The sequence below is a fragment of the Felis catus genome, chromosome B3, assembly GCF_018350175.1.
Source record: "Felis catus isolate Fca126 chromosome B3, F.catus_Fca126_mat1.0, whole genome shotgun sequence".
NCBI lineage: Eukaryota > Metazoa > Chordata > Mammalia > Carnivora > Felidae > Felis > Felis catus.
Genome location: NC_058373.1, coordinates 5049628 through 5069651, shown reverse-complemented (window position 1 = coordinate 5069651; position 20024 = coordinate 5049628). Strand labels below are relative to the sequence as shown.

Here is a 20024-nt window from a genome sequence, read left to right as displayed (position 1 = left end):
CTGGCAAAAATCATCAGAGGCAACTTTTTCAAAACTACGTAAATTGACCAAATGCTTGCAGTAATCAGTTTATTCAAGAATAACCGCTAAATTTCATTAACAACTGTGAGCTTTGTGGCATTTCAAATGGCCCCATTTCCATCTGTCTCCCCCCACCACACACACACACACACCTCCCTCAGAGCCCCTTCTATTCCCAGAGAACTGTCACTAGCTGACCTGGTAGGTAGATCCCTAGAAGACCAAGCAAGGCTGTCTTCATCTGAACTTAGAGCATGCCCTGTGCAAACAGCCTTTTCTCCAGGGGCATTTATCAAAAACAGTAAGAGGCACTTGTTTAACATCACAAATGTCTAGAGCAGTGGATAAAAATTAAGGCAAACAGTAAGCTAACCAAAAAGCTTAAAAAGGAAAATTTGAGAACGAGATGTCCACAGAGAGCTTTGGAAGCCTCTGACATACTCCTGAGATGGGAATCCAGAAGGCCATAACACATCTGTGAGTTGTGCACATGCTCAGAAAAGATCCGATAAGGCTGTAAGGGCTCACCTCTGGCCAACCTTGAAGTTTTGGGCAAGCATGAAGTGAAGGGTAAGACAGAATTGCAAAGTACCTGGCTGAGTGTTGAAGATGCACCCCAACATGCACACTGGCCCTCAGCAAAAGCTGGGAGCTTTATTGGTTCTAGGCATTTAAAAATACTCTGCCTATGGGCCCCTGGGTGGCTTAGTCAGTTGAGCGTCTGACTCTTGATTTTGGCTCAGGTCATGATCTCACAGTTTGTGAGTTTGAGCCCCACATAAGGCTCTGTGGTGACAGTGTGGAGCTTGCTTGGGATTCTCTCTGTCCCTCACTCTCTGTCCCTCTCTCTCTCTCAAAATAAATAAACTTAAAAAAAAAAATAATCTGCCTAACCATTAGATGACTTCCAGCTAATTAAGCAGAGACTTCAGTGGCCACATATGACGCAACAGGATTGAAAGTCACTAAACAGACAACATTAACAAAAGACAACAATAAACCTTGAGGAAGGGATAGACTCTGATTTCCAGAGTTGCCCCATTATAATATGTCCAGTTTTCAACAAAAAAATTACAAGACATGCAAAGAAACAAGAAAGCAAGATTTGACAAAGTACAACATCCATTCATGATAAAAATCCTCAACAAAGTAGGTTGAGAGGGGGGTGCCTGGGTGGCTCAGTTGGTTAAGGATCTGACTGTGGTTCAGTTTATGACCTCATGGTTTAGGAGTTCGAGCACCATATCGGGCTCAGAGCAGAGCCCGCTTCAGATCCTCTGTCCTCCTCTCTCTCTACCCCTTCCCCATTCATTCTCTCTCTCTTTCAAAAATAAATAAAAACTTAAAAATACATACTGTTAAAAAAAAAAAAAGTAAGTTTAGAGGGAACATGTGTCAACATAATAAAGGCCATATATGAAGAACTCACAGCTAACATCATCCTCAATGGTGAAAAACTGAGAGCTTTCCCCCTAAGGTCAGGAACAAGACAAGGATGCCCACTCTCACCACTTTTTTTCAACATAGTACTGAAGTCCTAACCACAGCAATGAGAAAGAAAAAGAAATAAAAGGCATCCAAATTGATATGGAAAAAGTAAAACTTTCACTATTTGCAGATGACATGGTATCATATATTGAAAACCCTGAAGTCTCCACCAAAACACTGCTGGAACTGATAAATGAATTCAGTAACATCACAGGATACAAGATCAACATAGAGAAATCCATTGCGTTTCTATACACTAATAATGAGGTAGCAGAAAGAGAGATTAAGGAAACAATCCCATTTACAATTGCACCAAAAATAATAAAATACCTGGGAATAAACTTAACCAAAGAGATAAAAGACCTGAACTCTGAAAACTCAAAAACTACCGATGAAAGAAATTGAAGATGACACAAATGGAAAGACATTCCATGCTCATGGATTGGAAGAATTAATATTGTCAAAATGTCCATACTACCCAAAGCAACCTACAGATTTAACGCAATCCTCATCAAAATACCAACAACGTTTTTCACAGAACTAATATAATCCTAAAATTTGTATGGAACCATAAAAGATGCTGAATACCCAAAGCAATCTTAAAAAAGAAAAACAAAACTGGAGGTATCACAAACCCAGGATTTCAAGTTATACTACAAAGCTGTTGCAATCAAAACTGTATGGTACTAGCACAAAAAAAGACACATGGATCGATGGAGCAGAATAGACAGTCCAGGAATAAACCCACGATTACACGGTCAATAATCTTCAATAAAGGAGGCAAGAATATGCAATGGGAAAAAGTCTCTTCAACAAATGCTGATGGGAAAACTGGACAACTACATGCAAAAGAACGAAACTGGACCACTTTCTTACACCATCCACAAAAGTAAACTCAAAATGGATTAAGAACCTAAATGTGAGACCTGAAACCACAAAAATCCTGTAAGAGAGCCCAGGCAGTAATTTCTCTGATAGGGGCTGGCCACAGCCAACATTTTTCTAGATATGGCTCCTGAGGCAAGGGAAACAACAGGCAAGGGACTACATCAAAATAAAAAGCTTATGCACAGCAGAGGAAATGATCAACAAAACTAAAAGACAACCTACTGAATGGAAGAAGATATTTGCAAATGACATATCTGATGAAGGATTAGTATCCAAAATATGTAAACAACTTATACAACTCAACACCCAAAAAACAATCCAATTAAAAATGGGCAGAAGACAGGAAGACACATTTCCCCAAAGACATACAGATGGCCGACACATGAAAAAATGTTCAGTATCACTAATCATCAGGGAAATGCAAATCAAAACCAAAATAAGATATCACCTCACACCTGTCAGAATGGTTAAAATCAAAAGCACAAGAAACAAGTGTTGGCAAGGATATGGAAAAAAAAGGAACCCTTGTGCACTGTTGGTGGGAGTGCACACTGATACAGTCACCGTGGAAAAGAGTATGGGGGTTCCTCAAAAATTAAAAATAGCTCTCTCCTTTTCTCCACCATCATGGTATGTGCAGTTGACAGTTCCTCACCATGTCTTCTCAAAGACTCTCAGGATAAAGCAATTCCTGGCCAAGAGACAAATGCAGAATCGTTCCATTCCCCATTTTCCAGGATGGATGAAAACTGGTAATAAAATCAGGTACAACTCCAAGAGGAGGCACTGGAGAAGAACCAAGCTGGGTCTGTAAGGAATTCCACATGAGATGGCATACATATTTATGCTGCTCATATCCTGTCACTCTATAAGCATCATTACTACCTGAACAATAGACATGTTTTATCCAGGAAATGATTCTTCTGTTACTTTGCTTCTGCACCAGTAGGTTGGTTCAGTAATAAAGATGTGAGATGTTTTGCTTGAAAAAAAATTAAAAATACAACTACCATATGATCCAATAATTCCAACTACTGGGTATTTATCCAAAGAATACAAAAAACACTAATTTGAAAAGACATATGCACCCTTATGTTTCTAGCAGCATTATTTACAATAGCCAAATAATGGAAGCAGCCTAACTGCCCATCAATAATAGATGAATGGATACAGAAGATGTGGTATTCTCATACAATGGAATACTACTCAGCTATAAAAAAGAATGAAATCAGTGGGGGGGGAGGGGGGCGGTGCCTGGGCGGCTCAGTCAGTTAAGCGTCTGACTTTGGCTCAGGTCATGATCGCACAGTCTGTGAGTTCAGCCCCGTGTCAGGCTCTGTGCTGACAGCTCAGAGCCTGAAGCCTGCTTCAGATTCTGTGTCTCCCTCCCTCTCTGCCCCTCCCCTGCTCATGCTCTGTCTCAAAAATAAATTTAAAAAATCACACACACACACACACAAAAGAATGAAACTGGGGCACCTGGGTGGCTCAATTGGTTGCACATCCGACTTTGGCTCAGATCATGAACTTGCAGATCATGAGTTCGAGCCCCGCATCAGGCTCTGTACTAATAGCTTAGAGTCTGGAGCCTGCTTCGGATCCTGTGTCTCCTTCTCTCTCTGTTGCTTCCCTGCTTGTTCTCTTACTCTCTTTCTCTCAAAAATAAATAAAGATTAAAAAAATTTAAAAAAAAAAGAAATCTTGCCGTATGCAATGACATTGATAGAGCTAAAGAGTATTATGCTAAGTGAAGTCACTCAGAGAAAGACAAATACCATATGATTTCACTCATATGTGGAATTTAAGAAACAAAACAAATGAATAAAAAGAAAAAAAGACTCTTAACTACACCAGATGGTTACCAGAGGGGAGATGGGTGGAGGGTATGGGTGAAATAGATGATGGGGATTAAAGAGTACACTTACCATGATGAGCACTGAGTAATGTACAGAACTGTTGAATCATTGTATCATATACCTGAAACTAATATGATATAATATAATATAATATAATATAATATAATATAATATAATATAATATAATACAATGTAATTATACTGGAATTAAACTTAAAAAGGGAATAACAAGAAAAAAAGAAAATTCTATGAAACTACCAAAGTGAAAAGAAGAAAGAAACAGGAAAGCATGGTTCAAACGGGAAAAAAGGAAACCGACTTAAATTATCTATTTTAAATATGTTCAAAGAATTAAAGGAAACCATGTCTAAAGAACTTAAAGTATAAGAACAGTATCTTACCAGAGAATAGCAATAAAGAAACAAATTATTTTTTTAAAAATGAAATTCTGAAGTTGAAAAGTACCATAACTGAGATGAAAAATTTACTGGAGGGACTCAGCAGATTTGATCACGCAAAAGAAAGAATCAGCGAACTTGAAGATGACAGGTCTGTTTGTGTATTTATTTTAAAGTTTATTTATTTTACTTATTTTGAGAGAGAGAGAGAGAGAGAGAGAGAGAGAAGAGGAGAGAGAGAGAACCCCCAGCAGGCTCTGCGCTGTCAACACAGAGCCCAGCTCAGGGTTCAAACCCACGAACCATGAAATCATGATGTGAGCTAAAACCGAGAGTCAAATGCTTAACCATTTGGGCATCCACCCAGGCGCCCGAAGATAGGTCAATTTAAATTTACAGTCTGAGGAACAATATCCAGTCTAAGGAACAGTTATGAAAAAAGAATGAGAAAAAATGAATCAAGCCTCAGAAACCTGTGGACACCATTAATAATATCAATATATGCAAAACAGAATTCCCAGAGGGCAACAAGAAAGGGAAGGAGGAATAAAGAATACTGGAAAAAAAATCCGAATAGGCCTATAACAAACACAGACGTGGAAACACATTCTACAAAAACAAACAAACAAAAACATACGGCCATATGGCTTCGCTGGTGAATTCTACCAAACGTTTAAAGAACAATCACAGCAGTCCTTTAGAAACTCTTCTAAAACCTAGAAGAGGAAGTTATACTTCCCAGTTCATTCTTTGAGGCCGGTATTACCCTGATACCAAAACCAGACACAAAGATATCACAAGAAAACTACAGACCAAATTTAAATTAAGATTTTTGTTCGCTAATTTTAGAACCCAGATGATTATTTTTAAAACCACTCCCAAAAATGGCTCAGAGGAACTGCTAAGCTGAGGCCTAAAAAAAGCCAATTCCACCAAATACTTGTCTACACAGCTGGGCCTGGCACTATCAAGCAAATTTTCCCCTAACTCTGCCCCCCTTCCTCCCCTTTTGATGGATCCTGAAAGTTACTCCCCTGCAAAAGGAAATGCTTCAAACTCTAGTCACATCCTCTAAAACTTTAACTCCCACGACCCAAACAAAAGGAGCAGTCAGGCTCACAGCATGTGAGAGCAGGTACAAGTTGGGTGCTCCAGTGACTTTCCTTTTTTAGAGGTTTCCTTTTTTAGGGAACCAGACCTAGCTCATTCTCTCAAAGCCCACTCCTCTGTCAGTCAGATCTAAGATTCCTTCTGGACTTATATGGTAGCAAAAACAAACGCCACCACCACTGGCCCTCACAAAATCAGGGCAGCCAGGCCCCGGGTTAGATATTCTGAATCAGGAATAGAGTTAGAGCTTAGGAATCTGTATTTTTAAAATGACTTTTCAGGGCACCTGGGTGGCTCAGTCGGTTAAGCATCCGACTTTGGCTCAGGTCATGATTTCATGCTTCATTCGTGTCAGGCTCTGTGCTGACAGCTCAGAGCCTGGAGCCTGCTTCGGATTCTGTGTCTCCCTCTCTCTCACACAAATAAACATTAAAAAAATTTTTTTTTAAATAAAATAAAATGACTCTTCAAGTGTTTTCACAATCTGCCAAGTTTGGGAAGCTCTGGTCCAAATGGTCCAAAATTAATATCAAAGACAGAGAACGCCATTTACAACCGGTTCTCACCCAAGTAATTATCACATTAGATCCAATCCCTTTTTCTCAGTTTCCTGACTACAAAATAGGACTTGTGTTTCAGATCACTGACATTCTGCACCATGATGTGCCTCTTAAGTGAAATCTGGTACTTGCTGTATTTATATGATTAGGACACGGTAATGCCAACTACTCTCCTGACAATGCAATCAAAGGGGGCCAATCAACATTACAGTGTTAGCCACGACCCCTCATCCCAGCCCACGCTTACAGAGCCTGCATCAGCGGGAGCATACAAAAGCTTCAATAACACAAAAGTTCTGGTCTGTTTTTCCACCTTTGGTTTCCCAGAAAGAATATGACCCCCTAAATTAAAAATTTCTTTTGGGGTGGGGGGGGCGGTGCCTGGCTGACCCTGTCAGTAGAGAGACCCTTGATCTCAGGGTTGTGAGTTCGAGACACCCATTAGGTGTAGAGATTACTTAAAAATAAAATTAAAAAAAAAAAAAAAGATTTTTCTTTTAGTTCTTCTGCTTGCTACCAGACCTCACTGTAGGGATCCTCTCAGTCAGAAAAGAGAGGTGTGGTCCCCCCTATGTAACTGTTATTACTTAGGAAGAACCTAAAAGGAGATCCATCACAATTAGAAAAACAGAAGTAATTATGTCTTAATCATGCAACTAACATCTGAGGGCCTACTATATACAAAGAAACTTCCTACTCAGCAACATGATAAAAAGAGGTACAAATCTTGTCCATTTCCGTCAACAACCTAGCTGAGAGGTAAGACAAACTTTTTAAAAGGTGTGTTATAATCACCCACAAAAACTTTTATGTTCATAGCAGTATTACTCCTAACAGCCATAAAGTAGAAACAATCTATGTGTCCATCAGCTCATGAATGGATAAGTAAAATGTGGTACAGCCATACAGTAGAACATAATTTGACAGTAAAAAGAAATGATGTACACCCAACACATGCTACAACTTGGATAAACCAAGCTAAATGAAAGAAGCCAATCACAAAGGACCACATATTGTATGAGTCCATGTAGACGAAATGACCAGAAGAGGCAAATCCACCAACAGAAGCAGACTGCTGGTTGCCTCGAGCTGGAGAGACTAAGGGAAAATGAGAAGTGACTAATGAGTGCCAGGTTTCTCTCTGGGGTGACAAAAATCTTCTAAAATTGATTGAGGAGAGGGTCGCACAACTCTGTGAACAGAATAAAAACCGCTGAATTGTACGCTTTGAAATGGTGAGATCTATGGTATGAGAGTTACATCTCAGTAAAGCCATTATAAAAAACATGGCATTTATCTACTAAAGCTTATGTGTATTCCCTATGACCCATCCATTCTACTTCTAAATGTACACCTAATTAATAGAAATGATACATATATTTACCAAGAGACATGTACTAAAATATTCATAGAAGCACGATTTGCAATGGCCAAAGAATGGGAAACAACCCCAAATTTACCAACGATGAATATATAACCCCGTGATGGAATAGCACACAACAATGAGAATGAGCAAACTCATACGTCTTGCAGCTACACAGATGAATTTCACTAACATTATGTTGGGCAAAAGAAACCAGATACAAGAGAGAATAAAATGCTACTTACAGGCAGTTCAAATACAATTCAAATACAGGCAAAAATCAACCGTGGCATTAAAAATCAAGATAGTGGTTACCAGCAGGTGGGTGGGTGGGGGGTGGACAAGGACAGAAAAGGATGGGGTGGACAGTTCCGTTAAGCTTTTCATAATCTGAGTACCAATTACACAGGTATGCTCTTGAAAATTTATGGCACTTTTAATTCTCATATGTACTAACGCAACTTACGTAACTTACACAATTTTGGCATTATGTTTCAACACAGAATTTACTTAAAGAGACACAAGAGATGTGTCTACAACAACAGAGAACCACAAAAACACCCAAATATGCACTGTCACGTCTCGTGTCCCTCCAGTGCTCTGAGTGCAAAGGTGCCAGAAAACAGTCATCGAGGAAATGAAGGGAGACATTTCCTCTGTCTCTGAAGGGATGAGGGATGAAGTGCTCTGAAGGGAAAAGAACAATTTCAGTGCCACTCACCTGGGCCTTCTCTCTCTTTGCTCTGATCAGCGTGTCTTGGTAATGCTGGGCCACTTCTGCGAGAACCCCCTCAAGTTTAGCGGCAGGAATCTGCAGGGCCTGCAGAGTCTTTTGGGCATCACCTTCATCCAGGGCTTCGTTAATTAAACCAATGGCTAAAATCCCTAAATATGAAGGGACAAAGGTTATTTTCTTTTAATTAACAAATTATTTAAACAAATCTAAGTAATCATAAATCCACCCAAGCATTATGATTCAAATCATAACTTGACACCTATAATATTAAGCAGCATTTAATTTTTTTTTAGTATTTGTTTCATTTAAAGTAAACTCCCTGGTATCCATATTGCCACTGAAACCTCAAGTCTTTCTGTTTTATTTTTAATTGCTCTACCTGAAAAGTTGAGAGAATTTTCATGAAACTGGCTTTAATAATCTAGCTTTCAAGTACTTTGCAATGTGTAATCAAAACCATTTTTGATTCACAGCACGTCAGAGTTCAAAGAATCCTAAAAAGTCACCTGATCAACATCTTTATGTAAGAAAAGACTAGGCTTAGAGATTTCTTCTTCAAGATCACACCGCAAACAGGTGGCTGATGGCAGATCCAACCCGAGGGCTCCCCATCCCAAGGCAAGGCTCTTCTCACTAACCAACGGCATTTTTCTTACAGGAAATACAAACTGAACGAATTAAAACTAAAAACATTCACTCCTTAGGTATCTCAGGCAGCTGCACTACTTCTGTAAAGGCTCGGTGGTAGAAGAAAAATTTGGCTGACCTTTGACCCGAGTTTCTGAGATGAAGCCTCTGAACCCCTTGGAATTTCCTAAATGGTAGGATTATCTGTGTTATTCTTGCCGGGCTTCTAGGACCACACCTGAGTCTATCTACGCGAACCAGGCGGGCCGCTGGATGGTCTCAGGACGGGGGCTGGTCATGCCGGCAAGACCAAGCACGGGATCAAAATACTGGGGCTTTGAGCCGTGTGATATCGTGGTATCAGCCCAGCCTGCCTATCTCCAGGGAGGGGAGGCAGACTAGAAACCGAGTTCAGTTATATGGCCAACAACCAATCCTTCACAGGTAACGAAGCCCCTTGAGAACTCTGGACACCCCACACTCAGGTGAGCCTCCCTCGTTGTGACACACATCCTCAGGACACATAAGCTTCACATTTGGGACCCTACCAGACATCCCCCTACAGGTCTCCTTTTCTGACCACTTCTGATTTGTATACTCTATCATAAAACTATCATCATAAACATAGGCTTTTCCTTGAGTTCTGCAAGGCACTCTAGCAAATTATTGAACCTGCGGGGGGGGAGATTGAGGGAACCTCTGAATTTATAGCCAGTTGTTCAGAAGCGTGGTGACCTGGGAACTCCTTAGAGTTTGTGACTGGTGTCTGAAATGAGAGGAGTCTTAAGGAGGACTGTGCCCTGCACCTGCGCAAGATGACCTAACTCCAGGTAGTTAGTTAGCGTCAGAACTACTTGTTACAAAACGTTTAAAAATAAAAGATCATGTTCAAGGGACGTCCTGAATATTTTAGTTTTTATTACACACACACCTAATTGTAGCAGTTGCCTGAGGTTTTGAAAACAACATCTAACCTTAGCTTTTTGAGATACACACACACACACACACACACACACACACACACACACATCCAATTTCCAAAAATCTTTCTAGGACTAGTGTTCAGAATCAGGTAGTGGAATCACATCATCTTTAATTGTGTCATTATTTGAGGGGATAATTAGATTACTCACTCTCATGTTCCTCCTGCACCACCAGATTCACATGGTCCACACAAGCCTGAATGTCATTCCATGTAATAAATCCATTATTTTCTGCATGTGCCTGAGTTTTCAGTTTCATCAGCTCATCGAGATACCTGCCTCATTCCCCCAACAAAAAAGACAATGAAGGACAACATAAGAAAAGGGACCTTCAGGAGTGGCTCAGTCAGTTAAGCGTCCAACTCTTAGTTTCAATTCAGGTCGTAATCTCATGGCTTATGGGATCGAGCCCCACATTGGGCTCTGTGCTGTCAGCATGGGGACCTGCTTGGGATTCTCTCTGCCCTTCCCTTGTGTGTATGCATGTTTGCTTGCTCTCTCTCTCTTTCAAAATAAATAACATTAAAAAAAAAAAGAAAAGAAAAGAAATGTAAAAGGAATCTTCAGGATTGTCACAGATGACAGGAATGAGAAGACTGGGAACAAATTATCCAAGGAACACAGACAGTTAATGTATCCCAACAGTTTGACATACTCTGGAGGAAAACTTTGGGACTGAGGAGTTACCTTCAACAAAATGTGAAAATGTAAAGGCATCACTACTTCTTCCCTTTTTTTTTTTTTAAGTTTATTTTTTTCTTTTTGTAATCTCTACACCCAATGTGGTGCTTGAATTCATAACCCCAAGGTTGAGCGCACGCTCTGGCAAACGAGCCATCAAGGCGCCCCAGGATATCATTCATTCTTAACAGCCTGTTACATGTTCTAAATTCCAGGTATCACCAACTAATAACCAGAGGCAGTGTCTCAACCAATTCCTAAAGACAAAAAAACAAGGCCATACACCAGCTAACAAAATATCATTAAGGGTCTCTGGCTGGCTCAGTCAGTATGGTGTGTGTCTCTTGATCTTGGGGTCGTGAGTTCAAGCCCTGCGTTGGGTGTAGAGCTTACTTTAAAAAAAAAAAAAAAAAGGATATCACCATTAAGCAACTCTTACTGAATATTAAGTACTGATTTAAACAAGAACTATCAACCAGAGTTAAAAACGCTAGGTGATGGTTACAGGGGAACTGGATATTTTGATGGTGCAAAGGTACAAAAAGAGATTATGCTACGGGAAAAACATAAATATACATTAGAGGGATAAGTTGTCTCCCCAGTTCAATGATCAATCTTAGTATTTCTAACGGTGACACAAATAGATTTTATATGCCTCTAGTTAAGAGATATGAAACACACATCACCAAAAATGTTGACTTGAATCTTGACAACCCTTTGGATGTAATTTCCAATTTACAGGAATAAGCCAAGTAACAGGAAGCAACCAGAACCCGAAGACAGAACATTTTATACAAATTGGTCCCAGCTCTTTAACCAGTCGGCATCATGAAGACAGGAACCACGCTAGATTAGAAGATACCTAAGGGATACAACAGTCAGATGTAGCACATGGTCCTGCACTCGATCCTGGTTTGAAGAGACCAGGTGAAAAGGACAGTTTTGGAACAAGTGAAGAAGCATGAAAACGGACTAGGCTTAGAAGATACTAAAGATGAAGTGCTGCTTTTGTCAGTAGAAGACAGCACTATTGTGGCTACAAAATAAGTACCTTCATTGTTTCAGATAAGCATATCTATATATTTAGGAGTCGAATGTCATGATAATAGGTAATTTACAGTAAGTCGTCCAGCATAACAGTTAATAAAGTGAATCAAAACAGGAAAAAAAAAGAAAAGAAAAGATCACACTAAGGTCACAATGCCTGAAAACGGGAGTGTTGCTGACCAGCAACAGAGTAAGAGCCGTCTGATGGACTCAAGCTGCCACTCTGGGCACCCACCTCTGACAGTTTTCTTCTTCAATATTGGTAAGGCCTGTCACGGAACTGCTCAACTGTTTCCACACGGTGTTCATGTCCCCTGACTCCAACGCCCTGTTGATTAGGGCCACTGATGACAACATCTCCACTGCGACAGAGAGCTCGGGATGGGTGAGGTTATGCTGTACAGAGAGGGGGAGGGGGAGAAGGGGAGGACAGACATTCTTGGACACCAAGCAAGGTTACAAGCTTAATAAAGGCATAAGAAGTCTAAGCTTCTGGTTTATTTAATTTAAAAAAAAATAAAAAGGCTCTGCCAACGACTCCATGGGGCAGGTATCAAGTTCATGGCCACTCCATTTTGCTCACAAGCAGGACAGGTTCAGCTGACTTACCTCAGGACTCTGTTGCTGCAGGGTAGCCAGCTCTTTCTGATAAAGACCAGCAGCAAATGGAAACACCTGGGGCAGCTGGGCCTCGGGATTCATGAGCTCCAGAACCGTCTTCTCAGCAACACCCTTCTGGATGGCGGCGTTGATCGCTGCCACGGCTGTCAATCCTGGTAGAAAACAGGTGAGAAATGCAGCTGGCGTGGGAAGCCCCCAGGGGAAGGAGAGTCGTCTTCACAGAAGAAAGTTACATTCTGTGGATAAACTATCAGCCCTAATGTTTGAAGTGGAAATTTCATCTTTACGGAACAGGCTCCCCCTTTGTATGAAGGTGAACCGGAGGCAAGGCCGACTGTATCTCCACTGTATCTCCACGAAGCTGTTTCAAAGGGTGGCCTCCCTTCTCCCTCACCCATATCTTCCCTCCACTCCAATTTATAAAACATCTTTCTAAAACGTCTCTTCCATCCCCTGCAGCCCGGCAAGTAGAGGACCAGCTCCTTAAGCTGCCACGCAAAGGTTTCCGGTCTTTCCAAGCCTTTATCTTACACAGCTCAGCTCCAAACACGTACAAAAATGTTATTCGAACCACCGTTGTTTCCAGACCTCTTTCACCTTCTATACCTCTACTCGCGCGTCCTTCCTTCCTCTCTCCCACGTTAGGAGCGTCCTTCTCCTTCTCCTCCCTCCTCCACCGTCCAGATCTTACCGATCAAGCCCCTAAGTCTCACCTCCCCCAACCGTCAGGTGCCTCCCGGCCCGAGTGAGCCTCCACGGGCTCAGCTCTGCTTTGAAAACCAGGGGAGCCGCCGCCGCCAGAGGCACCCGGTGGTGGATGGCGAGCAGGCCTGGGGAGGGGGCGAGGAGTGACGGAATCTGACCTCAGACGCCCCTTGTGACATCAGCCCCACTCGGCCTCTCAGGGGGGGCTCTTACTTCTCTGATACTGCTGGGCAGCGCTGTTGGCAGCATCCACTCCAGACTGCAGTTCCTCCTTCTGCAGGGGATCCGCCTGGCCACCCTAAGAAAAGCAAACAACTTGGTTTTTCTTTTAAGTTTATTTATTTATTTTGAGAGAGAGAGGGAGAAAGAGAGAGAGGGAGGGGGAGTGCACAAACACGTGGGGGAGGTGCAAAGAGAGGGATGGAGGGAGAGAGAATCCCAAGCGGGCTCCAAGCCGTCAGGGTAGAGCCTGATATGGCTCGATCTCAATCTCAAAACTGCGAGATCATGACCCGAGCCGAAATCAAGAGTCACCGACTCTCAGTGACTGAGCCACCCAGGTGCCCCAAGCAAAGAACATTTATATAAGGATTCTCATGCCTACGCCTCCAGGTCTTATAGTTGTCGTATCTCAACAGCAGTCACAGGGACAAAGAACCAGAGGCCTAAGTGACAGCTTCAGGCTATGTGCAAAGTAGCAGCCCTGGGTAGAGCCAAAGCCCTTGCCAAATCTGGGGTAGAGTGACTTTCCAGACACCAGTACATGTAAAAAAAACTAGTTTGTGAGAAGCATCAAAATATTGAGATGAGATGTTTATAGACTCCTTAGCACATTAATGCTATTGACTTTGGCTGATATATGCTGGGAATCTGTATAATGTACACTGTCCTCATTCAGACAAAAAGAAAGCCTCTCATATTTGTTCTAAAAACCCACTAAGTACAATTCCACAGTGTACTTTTACTGCACGTTAAGTACTTTCCCAGTGTTGGCCAGAGGAAACCAGTGACGTGTGTTTTCTTTTAAGTAGAAATTCCTGAAGTAAGAATGTAAAAAAGATTCAAGTTTTCCCCAATGGCATTTAGCTGGGGGATTAAGAAGGATGCTTCAGTGAAAGGGTGGTCAGGTTCGGAGGGTGGGTGTGTTTAAGAAGATTTACAACTCTAAAAGCAAAAGACAGCTAAAAACAGTGTGTATTTTACCTGAGGACTTTTTTTTTTTTTTTTTTTTGAGAGACGGAGCACAAGTTGGGGAAGGGAAGAGAGAGAGAGGGAGACACAGAATCCGAAGCAGGCTCCAGGCTCTGAGCTGTCAGCCCAGAGTCCGATGCGGGGCTTGAACTCACAAACTGTGAGATCATGACCTGAGTGGAAGTTGGACGCCCAACCGACCTGGCCACCCAGGTGCCCCCGAGGACTTTTTTTTTTTTTAAGTAGGCTTTATGCCCACCACGGGGCTTGAACTCAGGACCTTGAGATCAAGAGTCGAGCTGAGATCAAGAGCCGGACTCTCTCAACCAACTGAACCACCCAGGCACCCCACTTGAGGATATTTTAAAAACCTACATTTAGGGGCACCTGGGTGGCTCAGTTGGTTAAGCATCTAACTTTGGCTCAGGGCATGATCTCCCGGGTCGTGAGTTCGAGCCCCACATCAGGCTCTGTGCTGACAGCTCGGAGCCTGAAGCCTGCTTTGGATTCTCTCTCTCTCTCTCTCTCTCTCTCTCTCTCTCTCTCTCTCTCTCTGCCCCTTCCCTGCTCACACACTCTTTCTCTCTCAAAAATAAATACACATTAAAAAAAAATTTTTTTTTCAATAAATAAAATCCTGCATTTATATGCGGGAGAAAAAGTTATACTAAAAACTATGGGTGATACTATAACTATAGGGGAAAAAGCCTCCATAAATATCTTTAAACGATACAGGATCGAATACAGGATTCGAATGGCTACATGTGAAAGCTTGCGGGTTCGACCCAGGACACTTTTACCTGTCTCTTCTGCTGTCTATCACCCAGGAGCTGCTTGAGGTACCAGTCACCGTTCTGCTGCTGCAGCCCTCGAAGGCCCAGCGCGGGGGACTGCAGAGCCTTGAACAAGGCCAGTGCAGCGCCCTGCTCCAAGGCCAGATCCACATTTGCTAATGCAGAAGAAGCTGAGGAAGAAAAAAGACCAGAGCTTAAGAAAACACTTTGTAAACATCGGTCTAGAGTATTTTTCCCTCCCCCAAACCAATCTCAATTTCAGATGAGGGAAATATAGTTCAGATGGCCTTTATTCTGGAATATCACAGAAGCACAGGATCTTGGCATTGGAAAAGAACCTTAAAGGCATCAAGTCCAGGGGCCCCAGCCGGGCTGTTCATCAGAGTTAACAGATTCCTGGACCAGGCCTCAGGCCTACTTAAAAGCTTCCAGATGTAGACACCCTGGCACCACTATGGGTAGCACTAAAAGAGGCATCAATACAAACCAATTCGTGTCTAAATTCCCTCTAAATGCCAAATTGTTGCCTAAACTACCACACAGGAGAAAGTTTCTCCCATGGCAACTTACTACATCTTTGGGCAATTTTGTTTTAAAAAACAAAACTAAACAAAAACTATTAAAGTTTTCACCCTAGTGTTGACACTTGAATACATCCAGTCCCTCTTTCCCCATGACAGTCTACCCCAGGAGAAACAGCCTTAGTTCCTCTTTATAGCATCAGTCCGAATCCCTTCATTATCCCCCATCTCCTAAACACACTCCACCCAGGAGTCAGAGCCCAGATAGCAAAGGTGGTCTGACCATGTGGAATGGAAGGGGCTGTCTACACCCTCTCGATATTCTCTGCTTCTAGTCATAGAACCTGAGGTCACATAAGGTCTTTTACATCTGGCAGTGAAAACCTAGATGTTCCTTTACCTGAAAATAATAAAGACACCTTCCCCATAGTGTTATTGTTCAGATTAAATAAAATCAATGTACACAAAAGCACTCTGCATATTGTAAAATAAATAAGGTATTAGGTTGGAAGTCAGAATACAGTACTTTCTGATTTCAGAAATAATAACCACTGGAAAATGATAATTACTGTACGATTTTCAGTTTCCTTATTTTTAAAAGAGAAAAGAATTCTCCCTCCATGCAGTTGAACTGATTTTATCACCGAAGTAGCAAAACAAATCAATAATAACATCCTAAAAATCAAACTATTTGGGACATAGCAGCACTTATAAATTTTTAATGTTTTCATTATAAAAAATCAATATAAGGTGTCAAAAAGAAAAAGATTTTAAATTTCAATGGATTTGTGGTCTCACTGTAGACTCCTAAGAGACTATCCACTTCTTCCCAATGAATACACCTGCAATTCAGTAATTCATTACCACACCAAGGTGATGGCTCTTTCAGTCATGGCTACAGGTCTATGTGACCATTAGCCAATTAACCATCCATTCCTTCAACCCTTACTGAGCACCTGCTCTATGCTGCAAATACAGTTTTGAACAAAACAAGTTATCTCTATCTTTGTGGAACTTTTACAGGAATGGGGACAGAAAATAAACAAAATCAGGTAACTACCAGGCTTTCTCTAGGTCTGCAAAGTAGAATTTCAGATTACCTATCTACAAACGCATCTAGTCACTTATGCTTTTACTGGAAGCATAAACTTACTACATAAATACGTAAATATTTAAATAAACATTTACTAACATTTATACTGTAAAGGTGATAAAGTTTAGAACAATATTTAAATATTTTCTTCCACTAGGCTTTAATCACTTTTCCTTATTCAAAAACTTTTTCTCATTTTTAAGTATTTGGCCTGCAGCTCTCTCCTGGGGCATTGACTTCACTGCTGGTTCTCACAGCCTTAGGGGAAGAATCTTATCTATAAATTATGTTAAGATAATTCTGGACCTAAAGTTCCTGTATCTTCCTAGCATACAACTTTCTCTTGCTTCAGACTGGTTCTACGATTAGAAAAGATTGTGCCTCTCTGAGGAATCCTGCCTTATTTATCCAGAGAAGTTTCCCATACAAACCTCCAACGAGCAGTCATCATTCCCTTCTTTATTTTATGATGCACCTCATACAAGCTTTGATATTTTGTTCTAAGCAAGTTGCCCTGAAATTACTCATTTGCACATTTCTCATCCGTACCACGTTGAAAGCCATTTGAAGGAATTTGTATTATTTTGCTCCTCTGACCACATGAGAATATGAATGGAACACTTTAAAAACATATACTATGGCTCTTCCCTCACAGGTTTATAACAGACTTTCATACACTTTGCCAAGTCAAGCTACCACAGTTATAAAATCCTAAACAATACAGAAAAAAAAAACTTAGTGACACAAAGACTGTTATATGCACCGTGTGCAGCAGGAAACATGCTGCGCTTTCTTCTCACACAACTAAGTATAAAAGGACACTCGAGTTCAATTTGCTGGCCTAAATATTCATATACAGGACAACACATCACTCATACGTGCATGGAACTATTACTCTGTTCAGAAAACCATTATCTCAAATGAACTAGAATGCAACAGAATACAAATACTCCTGGTCAGGATTTAAGAGTTTCTGATCATATGGAATTGCTAAAAACTTCTAAAGGCTGTCTAGAAGCGCCTGGGTGGCTCAGTCAGTTAAGCGACCAACTCCTGATTATGGCTCAGGTCACGATCTCACAGTCCGTGAGTTCAAGCCTTGCATAGGGCTCTGCATTGACAGCACGGAGCCTGCTTGGGATTCTCTCTCTCTGTCTCTCTTCCCCTCCCCAGCTCGTGCTCTCTCTCTCTCAAATTATAAATAAATAAATAAATAAATAAATAAATAAAGTCTCTCTAGTTATTCAGAATATTGGTTCAAGAGAGAAATTAGGGCCTCCCAATGAACAAAGAGGACACGAATTACTGTTACTATTATTATTATCTTTAGCAAAACAAGGTCAAGTCTGGTTGAAATCAAATGTAACCATTATGCTAGGAATTACAGGGATCTCAAAAGAAGCATAACTCATAAGTAATCTGTACTTTAAGGAATTTACGGAGATGTCAGAAACAAAGGCAAGCAATATAAGACAATATGTAATTGAGTATAAAATCGTGTGGTCTATAAATGCTGTGGGAGAGATGGAATGGGTGCAGGTGAGAATCGAGCTGGACCCTGAATGATGGGTATAATTTGAATCAGATTAAGAGATAAGGTATGAGGCCATTATAGTGAGGAGACTACCCCATTAGCAAAAGCTATAATAATGTTAATGTTTACTGAGGACTTACTAAATGCCATGTAATTTACACGCATTATCTCATCATCTGCATAACGACTTATGCCACAGGTGCTATTAATGAGGCCAGGAGGGGCACCTGGGTGGCTCAGTCGGTTAAGTGTCCAACTTTGGCTCCGATCACGATCTCAGTTTTTGAGTTCGAGCCCCTCATCAGGCTCTGTGCTGACAGCTCAGAGCCTGGAGTCTGCTTCAGATTGTGTGTGTGTGTGTGTGTGTGTGTGTGTGTGTGTCTGTCTGTCTGTCTCTCAAAAATAAATAAACGTTAAAAAAATTTAAGTAAGAGGCCAAGAGACCAAGTCCCAGGTCTGAGCCACTCCAGAACAGGACTCCTTCATGAGTCATGAAATGGACGGAGTGAATATGGGAGACAATTAGGCAGATGAGTTTGTACAGAGTAGTATGCATAAAATACAAAATACAGAACTCCACTAGACTAGGGGGTCTACATTTTGTCCAGCAAATAATAATGCAGGTTCTTTAGCAGAAGAGTGATAAAGTGAAAGTGACACTTTCAAGAAATTAGTTTCTCAAAAGAATGTAACACATATATACAAAAATCATTTTTTAATCTCATTTTTGTTTAAAAATGTTTTGAAAAGGATATTCATAAAAAATGCTAATAGTGGTTATTTCTAGGGGATGAGGGGTTAATTTTCTGTGTATTTTTTTGTTTACTTCTGGATAGCCTGTATTACTCTCTGAAAAAAAAATAAAAATATTACTTTAAAAATAGGAAAAGTCACTATTTCGATTTTTTAAAAAGTGTATTAACACAGGGTGAGAGAGTGAAATTAGCCAACAAGGCAAGTCCAGAAGCTACAGCAGACAGATGAGCAAACAGAATAGCGAGGGCCCACCTGAGGACAACAGTAGCTAAAACAGAAGACATACAAACACAAAAAAATAGTAATAAGCAATAGTTCCTAAACAAATCCACTGCTAAACAAACTCAAACCATGTCATCGGTACAAGAACAGATCAACATTCCTCTTGTTCTGTAACGTCTCTCCAAGTACCTGAGTCAGGGACATACTTACTATTGACTTTGTTGATATTGCCTTGAATTTCAGCTTGAGTGAGCAGCTCCTCATAAACATCCCTTTCTCTCTCAGAGTTTTCTGTCTGAAGATGAGTAAAAAAGTCAGATCAGTTCAGGTCTCTAAGAAGACCCACAGCAACATACTTGTACTTCTCCCCCACCAAAAGACAACAAAGAGTAAGGGTGTGGCTTGCAATCCTTAATGAAGCACAACTTCATTAAGTTGTGGGACGCTACAGAAATATCAACTAAAAACGTAAAAAGCAGATCTGCTTGTTAATGACAAGCCCGAAGGTTCTCCCAGAGTTGGAGAACACGAGTCTGAGCAGGAAGCACGGGTGAAGCCCGTCCTGCCCACTTGTGAGCCTGCATCCTTGCCTCAGACCCGAGCAGAACGGGCACACCCTAAGACCAGATGTCAGAACTTCTCGTCAGTTTGTACAAAATTCAAGATTAAAAGTCAAAATGGAACCGAATACCAAAAGACTGCATACTGTGTGAATCCATTATCATTTATATGTAATTCTAAAAAGGCAAATACAGTGATCTGTTCAGATTGGAGGTTGCTTGGGGTCAAGGGCAAGGGGTAAGGAGTAGTGGGGGCGGACTATGAAGAG

At 41.1% G+C, this 20024-nt stretch overlaps 1 protein-coding gene across 1 annotated transcript in view; it reads right to left on the bottom strand.

Moving 5' to 3' along the window:
• Positions 1-20024, bottom strand: part of IQGAP1 (IQ motif containing GTPase activating protein 1) — a 101121-nt gene that overhangs the window by 36255 nt on the left and 44842 nt on the right. Inside the window, exons 9-15 of the mRNA XM_023254889.2 lie at positions 19406-19490; positions 15076-15239; positions 13298-13382; positions 12368-12531; positions 11994-12154; positions 10181-10305; positions 8406-8569 (exon numbers count right to left, since the gene is read on the bottom strand). Coding sequence (XP_023110657.1) covers positions 8406-8569; positions 10181-10305; positions 11994-12154; positions 12368-12531; positions 13298-13382; positions 15076-15239; positions 19406-19490 — 948 coding nt within the window. The remainder of the gene's footprint in view (positions 1-8405; positions 8570-10180; positions 10306-11993; positions 12155-12367; positions 12532-13297; positions 13383-15075; positions 15240-19405; positions 19491-20024) is intronic.